The sequence below is a fragment of the Lithobates pipiens genome, unplaced genomic scaffold (genome assembly GCF_037356315.1).
Source record: "Lithobates pipiens isolate NorthernLeopardFrog02 unplaced genomic scaffold, aLitPip1_a1.2 Scaffold_28, whole genome shotgun sequence".
NCBI classification, from domain to species: domain Eukaryota; kingdom Metazoa; phylum Chordata; class Amphibia; order Anura; family Ranidae; genus Lithobates; species Lithobates pipiens.
The window spans coordinates 206,262,484-206,286,424 of NW_027507789.1; the positions used below are offsets into that span (position 1 = coordinate 206,262,484).

General features: G+C 45.0%; 1 protein-coding gene and 1 long non-coding RNA gene across 2 annotated transcripts in view; one reads left to right on the forward strand and one right to left on the reverse strand.

The window, feature by feature from the left end:
* Positions 1-20,407, forward strand: part of LOC143936058 (uncharacterized) — a 53,611-nt gene extending 33,204 nt beyond the window's left edge. The window contains exon 4 of the long non-coding RNA XR_013263607.1: positions 19,584-20,407. This is a non-coding gene — a long non-coding RNA (uncharacterized LOC143936058). The remainder of the gene's footprint in view (positions 1-19,583) is intronic.
* Positions 1-22,141, reverse strand: part of LOC143936056 (uncharacterized) — a 68,531-nt gene extending 46,390 nt beyond the window's left edge. Inside the window, exons 1-2 of the mRNA XM_077460366.1 lie at positions 21,816-22,141; positions 4,778-5,005 (exon numbers count right to left, since the gene is read on the reverse strand). Of these exons, the coding sequence (XP_077316492.1) occupies positions 4,778-5,005; positions 21,816-22,033 (446 nt within the window). The 5' untranslated portion in view covers positions 22,034-22,141. The remainder of the gene's footprint in view (positions 1-4,777; positions 5,006-21,815) is intronic.
* Positions 22,142-23,941: the final 1,800 nt, after the last annotated feature.

Sequence of the window (23,941 nt, forward strand, 5' to 3'; positions counted from 1 at the left end):
CGTCGCAGAGGGCTGTCAGAATGCAGCACTTCCAGGCCTTGCTTCGAGAAATGCTGCATTCTGCTTTTGCGTGCGCTGGCAGAGGAGCAATTCCCACTCCCAGAGAAGGATTTGCGGGTACCAATCCAACAGCGCCTGCAAGAAGAGGCCGGTTTGAAGATGTGTTGGTGACTTCGGATATGAGGTCATTCTTTCAGCCGACCCATCGACAGGTGTCATCCGGATCCAGCATCAGGGAACGCCTAGACCGTCAGGTGTCCGACTACATTGGGTTAACGGCCGATGTGGACGCTCTGAGGAGTGATGAACCCCTAGACTACTGGGTGGGCAGGCTTGACCTCTGGCCAGAGCTTGCCCAATTTGCAATCGAACTGTTGGCTTGCCCCTCATCCAGTGTCCTGTCCGAAAGGACGTTCAGCGCAGCAGGGGGGATTGTGACCGATAAGCGTACTCGCCTAGCTCACCACAGTGTTAACTACCTCACATTTCTAAAAATGAATGAGGCATGGATCTCGGAGGAATTCAACACATGTGATCAGTAGACCATGTATATGTCTATAAACAATTTTTGGAATCAAGCACACAGACCTTCTTAATTCATTTGGCTCACTTCCCTGACCCAAAAAAGCACACCGTACTATATGCCCCTACCCTCCTCTTTGAAGAGGTTGAGCGGTGTCATATTTCTACTGGGGCTGCTTATTATGAGGGGTTCCCACCATCCCTGTGCTGTGCTGACTTCCTCCTGGGTGTTCTTATTATGAGGGGCTCCCACCATCCCTGTGCTGTGCTGACTTCCTCCTGGGGGTTCTTATTATGAGGGGATCACACCATCCCTGTGCTGTGCTGACTTCCTCCTGGGGCTGCTTACGGTGCTGCTGTCAGCGCTGTATGTCACGGAGCTGCTGTCAGCGCTGTATGTCACGGAGCTGCTGTCAGCGCTGTATGTCACGGAGCTGCTGTCAGCGCTGTATGTCACGGAGCTGCTGTCAGCGCTGTATGTCACGGAGCTGCTGTCAGCGCTGTATGTCACGGAGCTGCTGTCAGCGCTGTATGTCACGGAGCTGCTGTCAGCGCTGTATGTCACGGAGCTGCTGTCAGCGCTGTATGTCACGGAGCTGCTGTCAGCGCTGTATGTCACGGAGCTGCTGTCAGCGCTGTATGTCACGGTGCTGCTGTCAGCGCTGTATGTCACGGAGCTGCTGTCAGCGCTGTATGTCACGGAGCTGCTGTCAGTGCTGTATGTCACGGAGCTGCTGTCAGCGCTGTATGTCACGGAGCTGCTGTCAGCGCTGTATGTCACGGAGCTGCTGTCAGCGCTGTATGTCACGGTGCTGCTGTCAGCGCTGTATGTCACGGAGCTGCTGTCAGCGCTGTATGTCACGGAGCTGCTGTCAGCGCTGTATGTCACGGAGCTGCTGTCAGCGCTGTATGTCACGGAGCTGCTGTCAGCGCTGTATGTCACGGAGCTGCTGTCAGCGCTGTATGTCACGGAGCTGCTGTCAGCGCTGTATGTCACGGTGCTGCTGTCAGCGCTGTATGTCACGGAGCTGCTGTCAGCGCTGTATGTCACGGAGCTGCTGTCAGCGCTGTATGTCACGGAGCTGCTGTCAGCGCTGTATGTCACGGAGCTGCTGTCAGCGCTGTATGTCACGGTGCTGCTGTCAGCGCTGTATGTCACGGAGCTGCTGTCAGCGCTGTATGTCACGGAGCTGCTGTCAGTGCTGTATGTCACGGAGCTGCTGTCAGCGCTGTATGTCACGGAGCTGCTGTCAGCGCTGTATGTCACGGAGCTGCTGTCAGCGCTGTATGTCACGGTGCTGCTGTCAGCGCTGTATGTCACGGAGCTGCTGTCAGCGCTGTATGTCACGGAGCTGCTGTCAGCGCTGTATGTCACGGAGCTGCTGTCAGCGCTGTATGTCACGGAGCTGCTGTCAGCGCTGTATGTCACGGAGCTGCTGTCAGCGCTGTATGTCACGGTGCTGATGTCAGTGCTCTGTATTACGGTGCTGCTGTCAGTGCTCTGTATCTCCTGCACCCTCTTGTTTGCCTACCCTGGTCCCTGACCTTCCCTCTCCTCCATTGCCTTCATTAGCTCCATAGTCCTGAATTGTCAGAACAATTTCCCAAATAAAAAAAAAATGCTTGTAGTTATCGATCCCAAATTCACCTCATACATGTATTATGCTATTGTCCAGGTGGTGGGACTACGTGCTACCCCCTAATAATTACCCCGTGGCCGCAAATTCGACCTAAAGGTTTGCGAAATTCGCCTCCCATTGAAGTCAATGGAGCCCGCGGCGAACGGTCGTTTTCGCGAACGTTTGTGTCCGTTCGCGTTTCGCGTTCGCGAAACGTCCCGTCGGAAGTTCGTCCATCACTAGTGCTAATACTATACACTGGCTGAGAAGGGGTTAACATCTAGAGCGATTAAGGGGTTAAATGTTTGTCTAATAATGTGTAATGTGTGTAAAGTCTGCTGCTTTTTACTACAGATCTCTGTTTCTGATCTTTGCTTTGCTGGGATAGAAAGTTGCCCCCTCTGTACCAAGCTCTGTGTTGATTGTCAACACAGGGCTCTGGGTAGGGTTGCCACCTCATCAATTATATGAATATTGGTGGGCCTAGCCCTAGAGAATGCCCCACTGTAGTGGGACCCTGTCCAGAACTGCTTGGCCCAATGGCTCGATGAACAAAGTGAAAAATAAAAATAAAAAAGTGGGTAGATTTGGCTCTATACCTTTAAAATTAAGAATCAGAGCAGAAAGTATTACGTTCCTCTTATACCATGGTCTATATCCTTCATATTAAATAAAATAATATGATGATCGTGATTAAATCTGTCAGGGTATATCAACCTCCTGAATTAATTATAAATTTCCTCTCCGTCAAGTGAAAGGAATTGTGGAGACACTAATAGAATGTGAAAAAAAAATCCAAAAACTTTTTTGCTATGCGTGCCTAAAATCAGTATCTTATCAAATCAATGCTAGTGAACAATCAATGTACATATAGTAGGTAATTCATCATACGAAAATATAAAAATACAAACATATAATCATGTGCAAGTGGAAAAATAAATGTATAAGTGAAAATTAATAAAATAGGAAGATTATTGGAATAGTCCCACAAATACTAATGAAGAAAGTGACTTGTGCAGAGTGTCCTTAATGCCGTGTACACATGATCAGACTATCTGGTGGACTTAGTCTGGCGGAAAAACCCCTGGACTGTCCGCCGAACTGTCCGAACGAGCGTACCACGGTACTTTTGCGGCGGACTTAGTCCGCCGGAATATACGCTGTGTTTTTTAAATGAACGGACTTGCCCACACACACAGAGGAAAGTCCGCTCATTTTGAACGTTTAGTTTTGCACTAAAATAAGTCCGCCGGACTTTGTACTTTTGAAATGAACAGACTTTTCCCGCCCGGAGAAAAGTCCGCTAATTTTGAACGTGGCTCCAGGTAGCCGGGACTAGCGAAGGAAGCGTCGCTGGCGCCATCACCTAGTATGGATTTAAAGGGGAAGCCCTACGCCGAAAAAATGGCATGGGGGTCCCCCCCTAAGTCCATATTAGACCCTTATCCGAGCACACTACCCCGGCCAGTCAGGAAAGGGGGTGGGGACGAGCGAGCGCCCCCCCCTCCTGAGCCATACCAGGCCGTGTGCCCTCAACATGGGGGGGTGCTTTTACAAGCGGTGGCCCGGTCTTTTGTCGCCGCTGTCTTCGCCGACTTCTGTTCTTCTCTTCTTGAGCTGTTGACTCGTCGCTGTCTCTGGCCACAATGACAGGGACGCGGCGTGCGGCGACTTATATAGGACATCGCCGGGTGATGTCCCCGCCCATTATGATATCACAGTCCCAGAGGATGGGAATTATGTTTTCCTGGGAGATACTTTTTCATCCACTGGCGTTATATCCTCGTTTGTATGTTTGATGTGAAAGAAACATATCCATGGTGTAGTATGTAACCACATTATCGTTTATTTGAATAAAAAAACTACTCACATGTAGAAAAAATTAAACCGAAATGCTTTTAAAATCACCGCCGGCTGCTGTAGTTTGTTGTGGGGAGAGTGTGTCATATGGCCATGCCCTACGCGTTTCATCATTCAGACGTCATCTGATGAACAAAGGCCTATCCTCTGTTATTATATCAGTTCTTTTTTTCATAATACTGCATTTTGTCTACCTTGTAAGCTAACTTCTGTTACCACTATCAATGCTAGCCCCTACGTGGGTGGAACGATAGCAAGGTTGAAACCTGTATCAGCCCCTAATACAATGGGCAAGACCACAGCAGCAAATAATGAACTGATCATGATGTAGACAACCATTACTACTATCAAGTTCTATCTCTCTTTGGTGATGATACTTTGTAACTTTTGTTCTGGAATATTAAGTGCCGGTTCACACAGGGGCGACCTGTCAGGCGACTTTTCAGCCTGACAAGTCCCGCTCCATTCAGTACAATGGAACCATCCTAATATGAGCGACTCAAGTAGCTCTGACTTAGAAAAAGGTTCCTGTACTACTTGGGGGTGACTTTGGAGTGGCTTGCATTGACTTCTATACAGAATTCATTTTTAAAGCCTCGCTGAAGTCGTGCTGTACGGGGGCGGCTTCAGAAGCTGCCCCTGTGTGAACCGGCACTAAACCTTTTTTATTGGAATCCTCTTTTTGAGGTTGAGGTTTAATAATAAGGTTAAACCATATCAACTGACTTATTGGTAAGACCCCCCACACCCCATTCTTGTCTGTCTACTTGACTTACCTCTGCTTTTCCACTGGCTTTTCTCTGACCAGGTGACCACAAGGCACATATCCCATTGCAGTCTCCCCTTTTACTGTCACCTGCACCTTTCTCACCAGCCAGCGATCCTCTTGCTTCAAAAGGACTTGGAGTCGTTCTCTGGCTTTAACAGTGATCTCATCTTCAGATGTGGCCTGGAAGTCTGTTACACTCACATATTTGTCCGACAGACCACCTATTTGATCATCCCTAGAATTAGAAGAAAATTGTAGAAATTGTAACCAAAATAAGATGTTACAGTGGTGTGAAAAAGTGTTTGCCCCTTCCTCATTTCCTGTTCCTTTGCATGTTTGTCACACTTAAGTGTTTCGGAACATAAAACCAATTTAAACAATAGTCAAGGACAACACAAGTAAACACAAAATGCAATTTGTAAATGAAGGTGTTTATTATTAAAGGTGAAAAAAAATCCAAACCATCATGGCCCTGTGTGAAAAAGTGATTGCCCCCCTTGTTAAAACATACTATAACTGTGGTTGTCCACACCTGAGTTCAATTTCTCTAGCCACACCCAGGCCTGATTATTGCCACACCTGTTCACAATCAAGGCATCACTTAAATAGGAGCTGCTTGACACAGTAAGGTCCACCAGAAGATCCTTAAAAGCTACACATCATGCCGAGACCCAAAGAAATTCAGGAACAATTGAGAAAGAAAGTAATTGAGATCTATCAGTCTGGAAAGGGTTATAAAGCCATTTCCAAAGCTTTGGGAATCCAGCGAACCACAGTGAGAGCCATTATCCACAAATGGCGAAGACATGGAACAGTGGTGAACCTTCCCAGGAGTGGCCGGCCGCCCAAAATTACCCCAAGAGCGCAACGACGACTCATCCAAGAGGTCACAAAAGACCCCACAACAACGTCCAAGGAACTACAGGCCTCACTTGCCTCAGTTAAGGTCAGCGTTCATGCCTCCACCATCAGGAAAAGACTGGGCAAAAATGGCCTGCATGTTCCAAGGAGAAAACCACTGCTGAGCAAAAAGAACATCAAAGCTCGTCTCAATTTCTCCACAACACATCTTGATGATCCCCAAGACTTTTGGGACAACATTCTGTGGACCGATGAGACAAAAGTGGAACTCTTTGGAAGGTGTGTGTCCAAGTATATCTGGCGTAGAAGGAACACTGCATTTCATAAAAAGAACATTATACCAACAGTAAAATATGGTGGTGGTAGTGTGATGGTCTGGGGCTGTTTTGCTGCTTCAGGACCTGGAAGACTTGCCGTGATAAAAGGAACTATGAATTCTGCTGTCTACCAAGAGATCCTGAAGGAGAATGTCCGACCATCTGTTCGTGTACTCAAGCTGAAACGAACTTGGGTTCTGCAGCAGGACAATGATCCTAAACACACCAGCAAGTCCACCACCGAATGGCTGAAGAAAAACAAAATGAAGACTTTGGAGTGGCCTAGCCAAAGTCCTGACCTGAATCCTATTGAATCCTATTGAGATGTTGTGGTATGACCTTAAAAAGGCCGTTCATGCTCGAAAACCCTCTAATGTAACTGAATTAGGACAATTCTGCAAAGATGAGTGGGCCAAAATTCCTCCAGGACGCTGTAAAAGCCTCATTGCACGTTATCGCAAACGCTTGGTTGCAGTTGTTGCTGCTAAGGGTGGCCCAACCAGTTATTAGGTTTAGGGGGCAATCACTTTTTCACACAGGGCCATGATGGTTTGGATTTTTTTTCACCTTTAATAATAAACACCTTCATTTACAAATTGCGTTTTGTGTTTATTTGTGTTGTCCTTGACTATTGTTTAAATTGGTTTGATGTTCCGAAACACTTAAGTGTGACAAACATGCAAAAGAACAGGAAATGAGGAAGGGGGCAAACACTTTTTCACACCACTGTATTATTAGTCAGCAATTCCAAATTGCTAATTTTTTATCATTACTAGATCTGTTATAAAGTAAGGTACAGTATATACAGCTTGGTCATAAATAGGTGTACATGATAGTGTGCTGCACCCTTAGAACTTTTTTACCTTCTCAAAGTAAACTTCTAATTGACATCCCTGGCCCATATAAACAATCAAAATCCAGACCTTTACTATAGTTTCTGAGGTTAAAAAAAGTATATAATACTTACAGGAGGATGAAGCTATTAAACCATTGTGTCTACTGCTTTTCTGTGTACCCATATTCCTCACTTGTTGCAAATATGGATCTGTACGGTGCTGCCAAGGGTATGGTATCAGAATTCAGGACACCAAATTCTAATTGCATGACTTTTGTTATGTATGAGACACTTAAATGACCTGTGATCCCACACACCAAGCAGGAGGCTATCACTTTCCTTCTGGTTCCAGGTTACCGACCACAGACATCCCTGGATGGGCAATGGGAGGACCATTGTCTTGAAGAAGCCTCCTGGTCAACTGTTAGTCATTTTGCAGGGGAACTGAAATGTGTTACTTTTATCACTACAGATAAGGCACCATTCAGCTCTGCTGGTGTCAGCCTGCGAAAAAACTTTCTTCCAAAAAAGTCACAATGTTTTAGTCTTTTTTTCGAGGCAACAAAGCAGATTCCAGGCCATATATGTAGCAGTTGTTATGCATCCTTGTTTTCTAGGAATGGAATCGCGGTGAGGGAGGCTGAGCAATACAGTCCCTTCTATTTGTTCTATTTGCGATTCTCCTTTTATAGAAATTCTTTTTTGCCCTCTTCAGAAATTTTGGGCTGTCTAGGACCATGACTGGTCCTAGACAGGTTGAACAAAGTTATACACTTTCATACAAGGTGCGATCTTATCCACCCATCCACGAAAATCCACATGCAGACATGTTTGCCTGCTTAGTTATGGTAGTATGTCTATTCTGAACTTGGCCTAGTACTCGGCAAAATACGACTTTAAGTAAACATCATATCCTGGATTTTTGGTCCCTCAACTTAGGCTCCACTTCCATACAAGTTTTATGGGATGCGCTAAAGGCCTATCTTCGGGGACTGTTAATCCAGAATATAAGCATTATCAAAAGTGCTTCCCATAGAGAGCTCGAGCTGGCGAAGGCTGACACCTCTGCGGCAGAAGCCATATATATTCAAAATCCTTCTCCGGATATCCAACAGGAAAGGCTTTCATCTCAAAATAGGCTGAACGAACTATTGGAATCTAGGGCCAGGAATAAACTATTTTTTCAGAAGAGACTTAGCTGGGCTGAGGGATAAGCGAATGGTAGATTATTGGCTCAGATAGTAAGGTCCCCGATCTAACCCTACACATGTTTCAGCCTTATTGAATGTAGAGGGGTTTGTAACCAGACTAGTTCAATTATTTCTATCTTTACGTGCTATTATCAAGATTTATATACTTCCAGGGCAGATTTTACCCTTGCAGAGCTATCTAGTTACATGGCCAGTATTGATCTCCCGGCTATTACAATGGAAGTAGAAAATGCAGTGGCTGGTTTTCCCAATGCCAAGGCCCCAGGGACCAATGGCCTCCCTATTGAGACCTATAAAAAATATAATAAAGTATTACTTCCCGCTCTTCTTAGCACGCTAGGCTTTTAATACGGGCCAGCTCCCAGACTCTATGGGGCAATCCGTAATAGTAGTCATACCCAAAAAGGATAAAAATTTGCTACACCCAGAATCTTATAGAACAATTTCTCTATTATCTACAAACGTTAAAATTCTTGGCGAAGAAACTTGCAACTAGACTAAATAAGGTTATTAACAGTATTATTCATCCAGATCAGGTAGGATTCATGACCAACAAATCAACTGCATTTAATATCAGACAGGCATATTTAAATATGCAGGTTCCTGCCCCGAGCCATTCAAACCATGCTTTCTTAGCACTAGACGCAATAAAGGCCTTTGTGTTGAATGGCCATATTTGTGGGCCATTCTTGATAAATTGGGGCTTGGCTCTGGTTTTTGTAAATGGGTCCGGTTGTTATGCACTGCTCCGGGGGCATTGGTTAGGATGAATGGCTTTCAGTCTCCTAGTTTCAGACTTTTCCGGGGCACTAGGCAGGGGGGACCGTTGTCTCCCCTGCTTTTTGCCCTGGTCATAGAGCCTCTGGCATGTCTTATACGGGCCTCTCCTGATGTTACTGGTCTGATTAGGGAAGACATGGAGGAAAAGATATCAATATATGCGGATGATCTTCTCTTTTTCATGTCTAATGTCTGTTCATCTATAATCGAAAATCAATCAGTGCTGAACACAACAAAAAAAATAGTGAATAGTGAAAAAAAAATGCAGCTTTTCACTTATAGACTTTTGTGTTATATGCACTATATTAACCACTTTCAGACCGGACCATTTTGCTGGTAAATGACCAGAGGTCTTTTTACACTTTGGCACTGCGCTGCTTTAACTGGTAATTGCGCGGTCATGCAATGTTGTACCCAAACAAAATTTGCGTCCTTTTCTTCCCACAAATAGAGCTTTCTTTTGATGGTATTTGATTGCCTCTGCGATTTTTATTTTTTGCGATATAAACGTAAAAAGACCGCAAATTTTGAAAAAAAATGATATTTTCTACTTTTTGTTATTAGAAAAATCCAATAAACTCAATTTTAGTCATACATTTAGGCCAAAATGTATTCAGCCACATGTCTTTGGTAAAAAAAAAAGTCAATAATTGTATATTTATTGGTTTGCGCAAAAGTTGTCACATCTACAAACTAAGGTACGTTTTCTGGAATTTACGCAGCTTTTAGTTTACGACTGCCTATCTCATTTCTTGAGGTGCTAAAATGGCAGGGCAGTACAAAACCCCCCCCAAATGACCCCATTTTGGAAAGTAGACCCCCTAAGGAAATTGATAAGAGGCATGTTGAGCCCATTGAATATTTTATTTTTTTGCCTCAAGCGATTGAATAATGACAAAAAAAAAAATTTTTTTTTTTTTTTACACAAAGTTGTCACTAAATGATATATTGCTCACACATGCTATGGGCGTATGTGAAATGACACCCCAAAATAAATTCTGCTGCTTCTCCTGAGTATGGGGATACCACATATGTGGGACTTTTTGGGAGCCTAGCCGCGTACGGGGCCCCGAAAACCAAGCACCGCCTTCAGGCTTTCTAAGGGCGTAAATTTTTGAGTTCACTTCTCACTACCTATTACAGTTTTGAAGGCCATAAAATGCCAAGATGGCACAAAACCCCCACAAATGACCCCATTTTAGAAAGTAGACACCCCAAGCTATTTGCTGAGAGGCATGTTGAGTTCATGGAATATTTTATATTTTGCCACAACTTGCGGGAAAATTACAAACTTTTTTTTTTTTTTTTTTTTTTTAACAAAGTTGTCACTAAATGATATATTGCTCATGCATGCCATGGGCATATGTGAAATGACACCCCAAAATAAATTCTGCTGCTTCTCCTGAGTACGGGGATACCACATATGTGGGACTTTTTGGGAGCCTAGCCGCGTACGGGGCCCCGAAAACCAAGCACCGCCTTCAGGCTTTCTAAGGGCGTAAATTTTTGAGTTCACTTCTCACTACCTATTACAGTTTTGAAGGCCATAAAATGCCAAGATGGCACAAAACCCCCACAAATGACCCCATTTTAGAAAGTAGACACCCCAAGCTATTTGCTGAGAGGCATGTTGAGTTCATGGAATATTTTATATTTTGCCACAACTTGCGGGAAAATGACAAACTTTTTTTTTTTTTTTTTTTTTTTTAACAAAGTTGTCACTAAATGATATATTGCTCATGCATGCCATGGGCATATGTGAAATGACACCCCAAAATAAATTCTGCTGCTTCTCCTGAGTACGGGGATACCACATATGTGGGACTTTTTGGGAGCCTAGCCGCGTACGGGGCCCCGAAAACCAAGCACCGCCTTCAGGCTTTCTAAGGGCGTAAATTTTTGAGTTCACTTCTCACTACCTATTACAGTTTTGAAGGCCATAAAATGCCAAGATGGCACAAAACCCCCACAAATGACCCCATTTTAGAAAGTAGACACCCCAAGCTATTTGCTGAGAGGCATGTTGAGTCCATGGAATATTTTATATTTTGCCACAAGTTGCGGGAAAATTACAAACTTTTTTTTTTTTTTTTTCACAAAGTTGTCACTAAATGATATATTGCTCACGCATGCCATGGGCATATGTGAAATGACACCCCAAAATAAATTCTGCTGCTTCTCCTGAGTATGGGGATACCACATATGTGGGACTTTTTGGGAGCCTAGCCGCGTACGGGGCCCCGAAAACCAAGCACCGCCTTCAGGCTTTCTAAGGGCGTTACAGTTTTGAAGGCCATAAAATGCCAAGATGGCACAAACCCCCCCCAAATGACCCCATTTTGGAAAGTAGACACCCCTAAATTTAGGGGTACACTAGTGAGACTAGGTAATAAATGGCGGGTGCCCTGAAACTATAAAAAAATAACTAACCAACCAGCGTCACCTGTAACAGTTATATGGTGATCACTGGTGAAAGGGTTAACTAGGGGGCAATTAGGGGGCTTTATGCGGTAGTATATGGGGGTCCCTGGCGCTATAAAAAGCTGCAGCGAACCTAAATACCTACCTGCCTAACTAGCGTCACCTGTGACACTAATACAGCGATCAGAAAAACGATCGCTTATTAGGCTGGGTTCACACTGGAGCGATGCGGGAACGCCACGAATGCGCGGCGGGTTCCCGCATCGCATGCCTCCCGGCGGCAGTTCACACTGCCCTATGCGAACTGCTGGGAGTGTCAGTGAAATGTTACTGACACCCCCAGATCAGTTCGCATATCGCAGTGCGATCTGCAAACTCGGATCGCATGGTGTGAACACCCATGCGATCCGATTCTGCTGCGGGCCAAAAAAAGGGTCCCGTGCGAATTTGCGGCGGGTGCGGCGGGTGCGGCGAATGGCTGAACTCGAATCGCACAGAGATCGGATGTGATTTGCACTGCAGTGCGGTGCGAATCACATCCATTCTCATAAACCGCTGCAATGTGAACCCAGCCTTAGTGACACTGGCGACGGGGGGTGATCACGGGGTTAAACCTTTATTGGGGGGGTTAGGGGGGTACCTTAGAACTAAAGGGGGCTAACCCTAACTGCCCTAACAGTTATTAGTCACAAATGACACCCGCCGGGTGATCAGGGGGTTAAACCTTTATTAGGTAATAAATGGCGGGTGCCCTGAAACTATAAAAAAATAACTAACCAACCAGCGTCACCTGTAACAGTTATATGGTGATCACTGGTGAAAGGGTTAACTAGGGGGCAATCAGGGGGCTTTATGCGGTAGTATATGGGGGTCCCTGGCGCTATAAAAAGCTGCGGCGAACCTAAATACCTACCTGCCTAACTAGCGTCACCTGTGACACTAATACGGCGATCAGAAAAATGATCGCTTATTAGGCTGGGTTCACACTGGAGCGATGCGGAAACGCCGCGAATCCGCGGCGGGTTCCCGCATCGCATGCCTCCCGGCGGCAGTTCACACTGCCCTATGCGAACTGCTGGGAGTGTCAGTGAAATGTTACTGACACCCCCAGATCAGTTCGCATATCGCAGTGCGATCTGCAAACTCGGATCGCATGGTGTGAACACCCATGCGATCCGATTCTGCTGCGGGCCAAAAAAAGGGTCCCGTGCGAATTTGCGGCGGGTGCGGCGGGTGCGGCGAATGGCTGAACTCGAATCGCACAGAGATCGGATGTGATTTGCACTGCAGTGCGGTGCGAATCACATTCGTTCTCATAAACCGCTGCAATGTGAACCCAGCCTTAGTGACACTGGCGACGGGGGGTGATCACGGGGTTAAACCTTTATTGGGGGGGTTAGGGGGGTACATTAGAACTAAAGGGGGCTAACTCTAACTGCCCTAACAGTTATTACAGTCACAAATGACACCAATGCAAAAAAATAAAAATAAAAAAAATAAAATGACATTGGTGTCACTGTGACTGGGGGGCAGGGGTAATTGGGGGGGTGATCGGGGGGTAAAGGGGGGGTGTGAGTGTGCCTGGCATGTTCTACTGTGTGTGTAGAGTGTTGGTGCAACTTACTGATCCGCTCTCCTCCGTGTCGGAACGAAAAATACCGACACGGAGGAGAGAATACATCACTTCCTCTCCTGTGTTTACATTACAGGAGAGGAAGTGATGTCACCGGGGATTTCTATTCGTCAGGAGCGATCGCGAGGGGGTGGCCATGAATGAATGGCCGTCCCCTCGTCCGGGATCGCTCCCGAACGAATACCGACCGCCGCAGGCACCGGGCGGGGGCCCGATCGGGCCCCCGACCCGCGGGAGGCAAGGGACGTACATGTATGTCCTTATGCCTGCCCGTGCCATTGTACCGACGTACATCGGCGTGCGGCGGTCGGCAACTGGTTAATTGATTTTATTTATTTATATTTATTTGCGCTGTACTGTTACTTTTTACTTTGTAATGTCTGTTCATCCCTGCCAGTAGTAATGGAACACGTTAAGGAGTTTGGAAGGTTTTCCAGTCTAGGTATAAACTGGGAGAAATCCATGTTGATGCCTTTATACCCCCTTCCGGATCCACTACCACCTATACTTTCTCATTTTAAGGTTGTATCATCTATAAAATACTTGGGTATAACTATGTCGGACTCCCCACAGTCATATATTGTAGATAATATATTTCCATTACTTATTAGATTTCAAAATCGTTTTAAAACCTGGACTAAGCTCCCTTTATCGCTAATAGGTCGTATCAATTTAATAAAAATGATATGAATGCCTCAGCTTCTCTATTTTTTACATAATGCCCCAATTTGGATACCTATCCGGATCTTTATTAAGATAAACATTAGACTTTACAGCATCCTATAATTGCTAGCGGCCTGGCAGTCCCTAGTCCAAGTGTAGTGCTGGCTCCTGACGAGCAGGTGCTATATGTTTTTTAAAAGTACATTTTCCTGAAACCACAGTTGGCTTTTGGGGCCAATTTTCTAAATTTCTGGTTTCAGTACCAGTCCAGCTGGGTTGCACTGGCTTCTATTTGACCGCAGGTGTCGCTGTCACTGCCGGCAAGAGTAGGAACGCAGTTTAGCTGGGTGTATTGAATGCCATTTTTCTTTCGGAACCAGCCCAGTGGGAGGTACCAACATCATGTGCTTCAGGGTTCCGGAGAATATTTTCTGCCTGTTCGGTTCGGGTGGTCCTCCTGACCCAGCCCCATGGTCATCCTGGCCTGGGTGCAGAACCATGCATTTCGAGTCTCGGGGCTGGCTAGCCCGAGGCAACGCAACTGCAGGGACAGGCATGAATGGATTTCAGGGCCTATTGATCCAAAGGTTGTCTGGTGCCGTTTCATCTGAAGGGAGAGGCCCAGCAACTGGAGAAGCCCCAGGGGAGGACTCTTCTGGAGAAGGCCGTGTTCAAGGCTGGCTTCTCTGAAGGAGCCCGGAGGCTTAGTTGAAGGACACTACATGGATCTACACTCATACGGTATCGCCGGACCGGCTGAGACATACTGGTACCATATGATAGCTCTTTAAATTTGTCTATGTCCCTCAGTAATGCTCAAGTCTGTGGCAGAGACTTTCTCAAATAGCCTACTCAAGTCTGTGGCAGAGACTTTACTTAACACCCTACCGGTTTCTAGGCCTAGTGAGATGAGATCTATCCGGGGGTTGTAAAATACATTTGTGAAAAGGTTGCTATTCTCTGGATTTTTCTATAAGAGACTTTCCATTTATGCAGTCTAAAGTACCTGAACTTACTCCTAACCCTCTACCCTTCATTGAGAGACTCGGTTTCTGTTTCAAATAAATAACCCAAAAGAAGATTCAGTGTTGGTTTCCACATTTCTTTGGGCCATCTACCACGGGAACCCCTAGACGGAGAAGCAGTCAAGAAGGTAACAGTAAGCCCAATAAAACCAGCAGCTCCTTCGGGGGTCAGTGCTACATGTGGGGGCTTGAGTGCGGGATTTGCCGTTACCTCTCGCAACTAAGGAGAATTGCCTGCGTGGAATTTATATGGTAGAGGGTTTTGTTTTTTGGACTGCGCCATTTTACAAGGAGTAATTGACGGCCACTGTTTGGGGCGTAAACTGTGGATGGATTTGGAAAAAAGCCTGCGAGTTGCGTGACCGGAGGAACCAGTGGGAGGAGTCTTGCCTGTTTCTTTTCCCTGCATGAGGCAACGCGTGAGTGTGTCGTAGGAGAAAGAAGATCGAGGTTGTTTTCTATGCCAAAGAAAAGAAAATGTTCCGGATTCCAGGAACATTGTCTATCATGGGACCCAGGATGGCTTTAGTGGGAAAGCCCACAAGTGTGAGACTGCCTAGGACTTTACTCACTGATACAGGAATTCACCTGAGACCACAGGGGCGTTTTTTACTGTATACGACTGGAGATGTCAAGGCGCTAGGCATGCACTGCAACAAGTGCGAGGGACTGGTTGCAAGTCTCCAGCATTTTGTCCGATGCCTGCAGTGTGGAGAATACTTGCTTAAAGTGGAGCAACCCACTGTGCCGCCTCGGGCATACCGCATGGACTGGGCCACAGGCGTTGCCACCGAGGAGACTGCTGTATATGCTCCGGTGGCGAGGCCTACTACAGTTACTGTGCCTGCTTCGAAGAAAGTAGGCTATGTCAAGGCCTCCTACGGCTGCAGTGGAGGTCCATCCCAGAACTTGCCAGGATAGGATCGGGGAAGGAGATCATTCCCAAGGAATCCGCTGCAGATACGGGGAGAAATCTGGGAAAATTGTTTTAAGTGGACTGTACATAACTATTTGCCAGCAGAGGAGTTGCGGGACTCAGAGATAGATTCCCTGTCCGATTTGTCAGGGGATGACAATTTGTTTGAGACTTTGTCCCAAGAGATGTTGTGGGCCAATGCAGATGATGTGGCCGCAACCTGCAATGTTTCTGGCTGGTTAGCCCTAAATTTGGGGAGTGCATCGCCTCGGGCGGGAACCCCTATGGCTATTGACTTGACTTTGCCTAAACCTGTTAGTTTGCCTGAATCTAAGAACATGTCGTTTGCCATGGTGTGTAAGTCACCAAACTCTTGTGTGCCTCCCGGGGATGGAAATGCTCGAGCTCTGCTTAGGCTTGCACGGTCCCAGCGGCTGCTGAACAAGCGGGTGACTACAGAATACGGTTTGAAGTTCCCTTCTCTTCCCAAGGAAATTATGCAAGAAATTGAGAAAAATCGAGAGCATTGGTATGCCAGTGATGTGTGGGACTACTTGAAGGTACCAAAAGCCCTTTAGGAAGCAAGGATGTTCCCCTGCTATGTACGAACGCTTCACCGGGTGTCTTCAGCACTGGAGATTTGGGAGACACATATATTCCGTCAAAGTTTTCATTTGCTGGCCGGGAAAGGACAATGTTGTCTATTTCGTCACTATGGTGGATGCTAAAGGGAAAACACTAACTTTGCCTGATCCTCGGTTTTATTGGTAAAACACTTATAGACACTGTTTTTTTTCCCTCTGCTTAAAATAATTTTTGAAGTACAAGGACTGTGGGGCTAGTTAGCAAGTATTAGGTCTACAGAAAGAGAGCTCCGTGTCAAGGTCAACTACCGGCCATATCACTTGTATGAAAGGACTTGCATTTTGTTACTTTTGCCACTAGGTGGTGTGAGTCTGCACAAACACTTGGACTATTACACACAGACATATAGGTCAACAGCACTGGAGAGAGAGTCTCATTTTCTGCTGAGAATGGGATTTTGCCACCTAGGATTGTACACATAGTATGTGTTCTTTGTTGTTCCTTTTGTGTATTTTCTTTTCAGGAATCACCATGATTGTCTATCAAGCTACCGGAGAGTGGGTGGTGTAGATAGTCAGGCATTGGGGTTTGTGCATAATGTGACTTGTTTTATGTCAACTGTTAACGTATTACATGTTCTGTGTTTTTTTGTTTTTCCTTTCCATTCCCCATTACAAATTTTAAGTGCAGTTCCTCGACTTTCAGGATTGAAAGTTTTTGTTTTGTTTTTTTCTTCCCAGATGATGAGGACATCGTCTAAATGGGAGGGGTGAGTATGTAGCGCTGGCTCCTGACGAGCAGGCGCTATATGTTTTTTCAAAATTAATTTTCCTGAAACCACAGTTGGCTTTTGGGGCTAATTTTCTAAATTTCTGGTCTCAGTACCAGTCCAGCTGGGTTGCACTGGGTTCTCCTTGACCACAGGTGTCACTGTCACTGTCGGCAAGAGTAGGAACGCAGTTTAGCTGGGTGTATTGAGTGTCATTGTTCTTTTGGAACCAGCCCAGTGAGAGTGTTCTCCTGCTGTGCATTCTGGGAGGTGGTATTTAAGGCACCGACATCACGTGCTTTAGGGTTCCGTAGAATATTTTCTTCCTGTTCGGGTTTGGGTGGTCCTCCTGACCCAGCCCCATGGCCCTACTAGCCTGGGGTGCGGAACCATGCATTTCGAGGGTCAGGGCTGGCTAGCCTGAGGCAACGCAACTGCAGGGACAGGCCTGAATGGATTTCAGGGCCTATTGATCCAAAGGTGGTCCGGTGCCATCTCATCTGAAGGGAGAGGCCCAGCAACTGGAGAAACCCCAGGGGAGGACTCTTCAGGAGAAGGCCGTGTGCAAGGCTGGAGCCTGGAGGCTTAGTTGAAGGACACTACATGGATCTACACTCATACGGTATCGCCGGACTGGCTGAGAGATACTGGTACCGTATGATAGCTATTTAAACTTGTCTATGTCCCTCAGTAATGCTCAAGTCTGTGGCAGAGACTTTCTCAAATATCCTACTCTCAAGTCTGTGGCAGTGACTTTATCAAATATCCTATGCTCAAGTCTGTGGCAGAGACTTTACTTAACACCCTACCGGCTGCTAGGCCTAGTGAGAGGAGGTCTATCTGGGGGTTTTAAAATCCAGTTGTGAAATGGTTGCTATTCTCTAGATTTTTCTATAAGAGACTTTCCATTTTTGCAGTCTAAAGTACCTGAACTTACTCCTAACCCTCTACCCTTCATTGAGAGACTATGTTTCTGTTTCAAATAAATAACCCAAAAGAAGATTCAGTATTGGTTTCCACATTTCTTTGGGCCATCTACCACGGGGACCCCTAGACGTAGAAGCAGTCAAGAAGGTAACGGCAAGCCCAATAAAACCAGCAGCTCCTTCGGAGGTCAGTGCTACACAAGGCTATATTTTCTCGCCTCCCAATTACAACATTTTGCCAGATTGGAGTCTGAACAGATATCCTTTCCTGCTCGACGATTATTTTCTTTTGCATTTAGGAGTCGGTCTCCACTCGATGGTGCAAGAGGGGGTGTCTCGCTTGCTGATATGCCTACTTGTATGTTACTCTGTAAAGTATGGGATACAGTTAAAAAAATGTTGGGTGTCTCATATCCCACTAGATACACTCTCATATGGGAAAATTATAGACTTTCACAAATTTCGGCTCTTGGAGGCTTTGAGAGATGGGCAAAACTAGGAATAACCACTTTAGCTCAGCTATATCAGAATGGTATACTTAAATCCTTTGACGATCTGAGGGGAGAGTTCTCTGTACCAATTCCTTCAATTAAGACATGCTCTTCATGCCCAGTTTTCTTCTGCTAAGATATTTTTCCCCTCTATCCCTGTCTTAGATGAAATAATATGGGCTTGTTCAACAAAGGGTCTTACCTTGGTTACTTATAGGGTACGATCAGATGGGTTTCTATTGAACTTCCCCATCCATTCTCTGGTTGGCTGGGAGAAAGATATTGGTCACATCTCTGAGGAGATTTGGGATGATGTCCTCCGGTCCCCGTCCAGGGTGTCTTTCTCCATCACACACACTGACCCAGATTTTTATTCTCCATAGGGTCTATAGCAGTGGTCATCAACCCTGTCCTTGTTGAAGGGAAGTGGTTTGGGGTTTGTTTTGTTTTTTTTGTTTTTTTTCTGCAGGGTTTTGGTTTGGTGTGATTTCTATTTTTGTGTTTTTCTGTATTGTGTCAATGTTGTTTTCATATAAAATAATAAAAAGGATTTGATTAAAAAAAAAACATCAACCAGAAAGGGCTATTGAAAGCCTCAGCCACTATTCTTTGGATCACAACCTCTGTATGTTCACATGTATTAAATCCTATCTAAAGCCAAGACATTTGTTTTTTGGATGCGTGGGTCCTGCTGACCTAAGTACCTATGGGACATTGTAACCCGAGCCCCTACGGCCACACAGACTCTTTGAATAAGTTGCATATGGATATGTCAATGAATGTTGATTTTTGCTGACGTGTTAGAGAATACTATCCATATTTTTTCTGAAGTGATATTTTCTATGTATACATCATCAGGTTGTGGAGTACCTATGTTATATGGTATGATATGTTGGAAAATCTAACAGGAGCAAAAGTGATAGCTAAGGGTAAGGGCACAGAAGTGCCTGGTTTAATCCCCCAAATTGGCCACTAGGTGTTATAGTTGGGGTTGGGAACCCTTGTGGTGAGAGTAGGCAGTGTAAATGCCTATATAGACACTAGAGGCCCCAGAGTAGTGAGTCCAATGTACCATAGATGGTGAGCAAGTGCCAGCCCTGCCTCTTCCAGTTTTAGACACCTTGGGAAAGAGAGTTCAGTATAAATTGACTGGTGTGGTTGGTCATGGGAAGCAGTACTAAGATCAAGTCACAACACAGATTGTTGAGGTTCTAGTTTCTGGGGGCTTCCCCTTAGGTGGAAAGCAAAGGAGAGGTGCGGGACTAATGGGTCTTCTCACATTCTCTTTTCATGGGAGGTAGGATTCTGGCAAAACCCCGAAAGGTATGGGCTGCTCCTCGACTTGCTTCTTTTCATTGCTGTTCTCTTATCTGTTTGCAGCTTAAAGGTTTGTGTCATCACCATTGGGATGACCGGAAGGACTGTTGTTGTGTGGACTCCCCATCCCCTAACCTCAAGATGGATCTTCTGGAAACAAATAGGTGCTAAATAAGGTTGCTGTTGGGGTCCAATGCTGAAGAAATCAGACAGACTGCTGAGGGTGCTGGTTAGGCCAGACTGAGAACCTCCTGGGATGTTCTTATGCTGGTAGAAACACCGAAGAGGATCACATGCACATAGTATCGGGTAAGCCTAATGGGACCAACATATGTCCAGGCAGAAATGGGTTAAAGAGAGGGTGCCCCCCTATCATGTGGTTGGTTGTGCACGTGGAGGACATGCAGCTCACTATGTGGCTAGGCAGGCTGATATTGTTGGCCACTGTATTCCAGCTAGGGGGATCTGGATCATCACAAAATATTTCTCCAAGAATTAAAGTTCTTGTTTAACACGCAACAGCTGTTTCCATAGGGAAATGTTGAGTTCTATACAATACGCATCAACATTGTATGAACTTTGCTATCTAAGCAGCAATCAACATTAGATGAACTTTGTCTTGTGCTATCTGTGCAGCAATAACAAGAACTGTGCTATAAAGTGGTATTCTGAGAGAAGTTTTTAATAATCTGTTATCCCTTTTGTAAAACTACTATTCCCACTCTTATGCCCTGCGTTGGAGATACATGCAGAAGATAATTGGATGCACCTCTTTGTTTAGAATGATTTCATTGGTGTTTTTTTTCATGAAGGTTATGACTTATTATTACAAATTATTTTTTTATGCTGAATATTGCTTTTTAACAGTTTTTATTGCTGGCTGTGTCTCTGGGAGATTCACTTTCTTTATCTGTCCTGATGGCCATTCACCAGGATGTAAAGTGTTGGGGGATCTAAAATGTTATAGTTGTCACAAGAACAGGAATGGAGAGGAAATATTCTAATTGGGGATGCCTGTTTCAGTAACATCTGTCTCACCTGTTGCTTTTTAAGTACAGGAAGTAAAAGAAAATCTCCCTGGCGAGGCACAGACAGCAATAAAACATAACAGAAGTAGAACCCTTCTCCACTCTACCATTAGAGAAAAAAGTTTTAGATACTACCTTAGTACTCGGTTCTATAAGATAATGCTTTAGTAAAACTTTCCCTCTTCTTTTAGCCTGCCAGCCCTAACTTTATACAATTTTACACATTTAGATTAAAAGTAGACGTTGTTTTGTGAACAGTTGCAAATATACATTATGTGAAGCTGGCCCTCCACTCCAGGGCACCTCTGTAAAGTGTTGCCTTACACTAATTTATGGGATTACCCAGGATATGCTCAGGGCTAAGCTGGTGGTTTCGGGAGGAGACAATGCAGCACTCTAGTAGGAGAATATGGAATTTGAGTGCCTTGGCACTATGAAGAGTACACATGGGCACCTCTAAAGGTCTGCATTTTATCCTTGTCATCAGAACATTTTAGATTGGTTCTAATTCCGTAATTTTATGAAGCTGCAAATGTTGCATTTCCCAGAAATATTCCCCTAGAAGCCTTTTGCACTGGAAACAGCAAATCCAAATATCCTCTATGAATACTGGTATCTCTATTTTGTCTTTGGTTTTTAGCTTTCCTTTAATTCAATCCATTGCACATTTGCCACCTATTTGCTGCATCTTGGAAAATCTCTGTTCTTACGTGATCCTATGCCAATTTATAAACAAAAAGGCGTGGTAAAGCTCATATGTGTGAATAGCAAAGCAATTTTTCTCATCATATGTGTGTTAGGAATAAAAAAAATCAATGTATGTACATGAAAAGCATCATGCAGCGGCTTGATAAGCCAGCTCCCACGCCAGGCCTATTGCACATTGTTCCTTGCAATGGAAGGTCCAAAACTCCTGATCCATCGTGCCTGCTCTACATTTCTCAGTTTTGTTTTTTTTGCAAACACACCTCCACTTACTTATAAGTAGTCCCTCAGATTTCACTGAGGGAGCTACACACAAAGTGGTCAAAGAGGCCCTAAAGCTCACCTTTAAGCTAAATAGAAGTTTTAAACTGGCTCAGAGATTAAATATCACTCATCTCTGGGTGGCTTACACATGCTTGTTGGCTTTTATAGTGCAAATAGTGGCCCACTCAAAAAGTCCTTGCTCTCTCTAGCTCACGTATCCATTTTAAATGAGAATGTGGCTGCTCTTTCTTAAATAATTTTCCTGGCCATTTCAACCTCTTCATGACCCACTACTTACGTGTTGTTTTCCACCGCCTCTGTTTCTACTAGAAAGGTAGATGGCACTTGTCCTTTCTCACCAGTTTTGCTACCGTCAAAGTTTGTCTTCTCGACCAGCCACCATCCATCATACTTTTCCACAACCTGAAACAATTCCCAGGGCTTGAAGCTTAATTCGTTCTCCTCACTGGCATCATACTCCCACAGGCTGATATACATATGTTCTGTCTTGCTCATGATAACATAGTCATTGGATGACCAGATCAGAATGGAAGTACCAGCAGCTGTATGGCCAAGAAAAACAAGTCTCCAAATGTAGCATGACTCCCAAGAGCAAGGTGCATGGATTATGTAAAGTGTGATTACTGGGTTGTAACTGAATATAATACTTGTTATACTTCCTCATTGCTTTAAGATGTACTTCTCACCGCAAAGTAGAGGATAAGTGGGGAGGAGAGAGATGGCAGGAGCTACAACATTAACTGCTTTTTTATCACTCACTTTCTTCAGTCCTGGAAGGGAAAAGGACTTGAAACAGTTCAGGGATTTGTTATTAGGAGTGAACTGAGTGATTTCTCCGAAGTCAAATTGATTCAAAGTGACCGGAAAACCCATTGAGCTGCTTAGGCAATTTATTATGAGGCTGTGTTGTTGTTGTTTTTTTTTGGGGGGGGGGGGGGGGGTGTCACTAAGTGTTATTTAGTTTTTTCATTTAGCTTTATTTTTATTTGTGTTTATGCCTTTTTGTGCATTTGTTACATTTGTTATTTGTATACTTTGGCTTTCATTTTTTCATTTAGCTTTATTTTTATTTGTGTTTATGCCTTTTTGTGCATTTGTTATTTGTATACTTTTTCAAAAACATTTTTTACTGTGTTTTTTTCCATGAAATGGAAAATGTGCAGCAATTTGTTCCTCCACAGCTATTGACACTACCTAGCACTTCTGGGTATGAGGGTGCATGGGACCTGCTCCACTGGGACGGTACCCAATCCTAGGGATCAGCCTAATCACATGACAGGGCAGTGATGTCTCTGCTTGCCTGGGTCACCGACACAGCCAATATAAGCACTGCACAGGGACAGTGAGTGCATGTAGGGTGAGTATACGGGGGTCAGGAGATGTTTCAAACAGAGACAGGTTGCTTGAAAGGGAAGTGCTTCTTCTGTCTCTTTAGCTGTCCCATGGTGCTCTGGGAATCCATTGTTATAGATTACAAGTTAAAGTAACCCTTTCCTGTGAGACCTGTGACAATGCCCAGGCATATAGCAATCAGCATAATTGCATCACCAGGGGGGTGACATCACTGCTTCTATCAATTAGTCAGAGGGGAAGCGGCAGTAATACTGCTGCTAAATTATTCACTTCCTGCTGCCACTGGAGGTTCGACCTGGCCCGAACAGCTGTAAGGTGATGAGGATGTCAGACTGTGCCATGTTGTGGGTGGGGCCTACCATGACCATGCACTTAGGGGTACCTTGCTTGAAAGCGCACTCATTAATGCCCAGGGCTAGGCGGAATTGCAGTCATGTGTTCAGTCTAACATGAAGGCAAACCCCTGACTTAGAGATGAGCTCCCACTGTGTGTAGTAATGAAGCCGAGTTTCTTTAAGTGTTGTCCCATAGCTCTACACACAGTCACTTGTATGTGTTGGATTCAGAGTGGGGGTAGAACTGCATAACCTCCACCAGCCTGCGTACCCCTGTTACCTCACTCCCAGTAACAGAATGAAATCCTATTAGACGGCTGCCATGGATCTCATGTATGTCCTGTGCTAACTCTTCCTCTTCTGTACCATATAGCTAGGCTGAGGGCCTCCGTAAGGCTGGTCTGCTCTCAGTTGCTATGGGAGATGGACCGCTATGGAGAAAGCCCAAATAGCGTCTCCCTCGCTACTGGAGGACACCTCTCCTTACCCAGGTACCACTCTTCTACTGGTTTGTTGTGTATTTTAGTGCGTAGTTTGTTAACCTTAACAACAGCCTAGTTCTTTTTTTAGCATACTTGCTTAACACTGTTGTGTGGCATTCTTCATACCCCTTCAGTAGGAATTCAATCCAGCATAGGGAAATTAAAAAGATATTAAATAGACACTGGAAAATTCTGCTTAATGATGGGGTGTTGGGACCGGCCCTGCTGGAGTG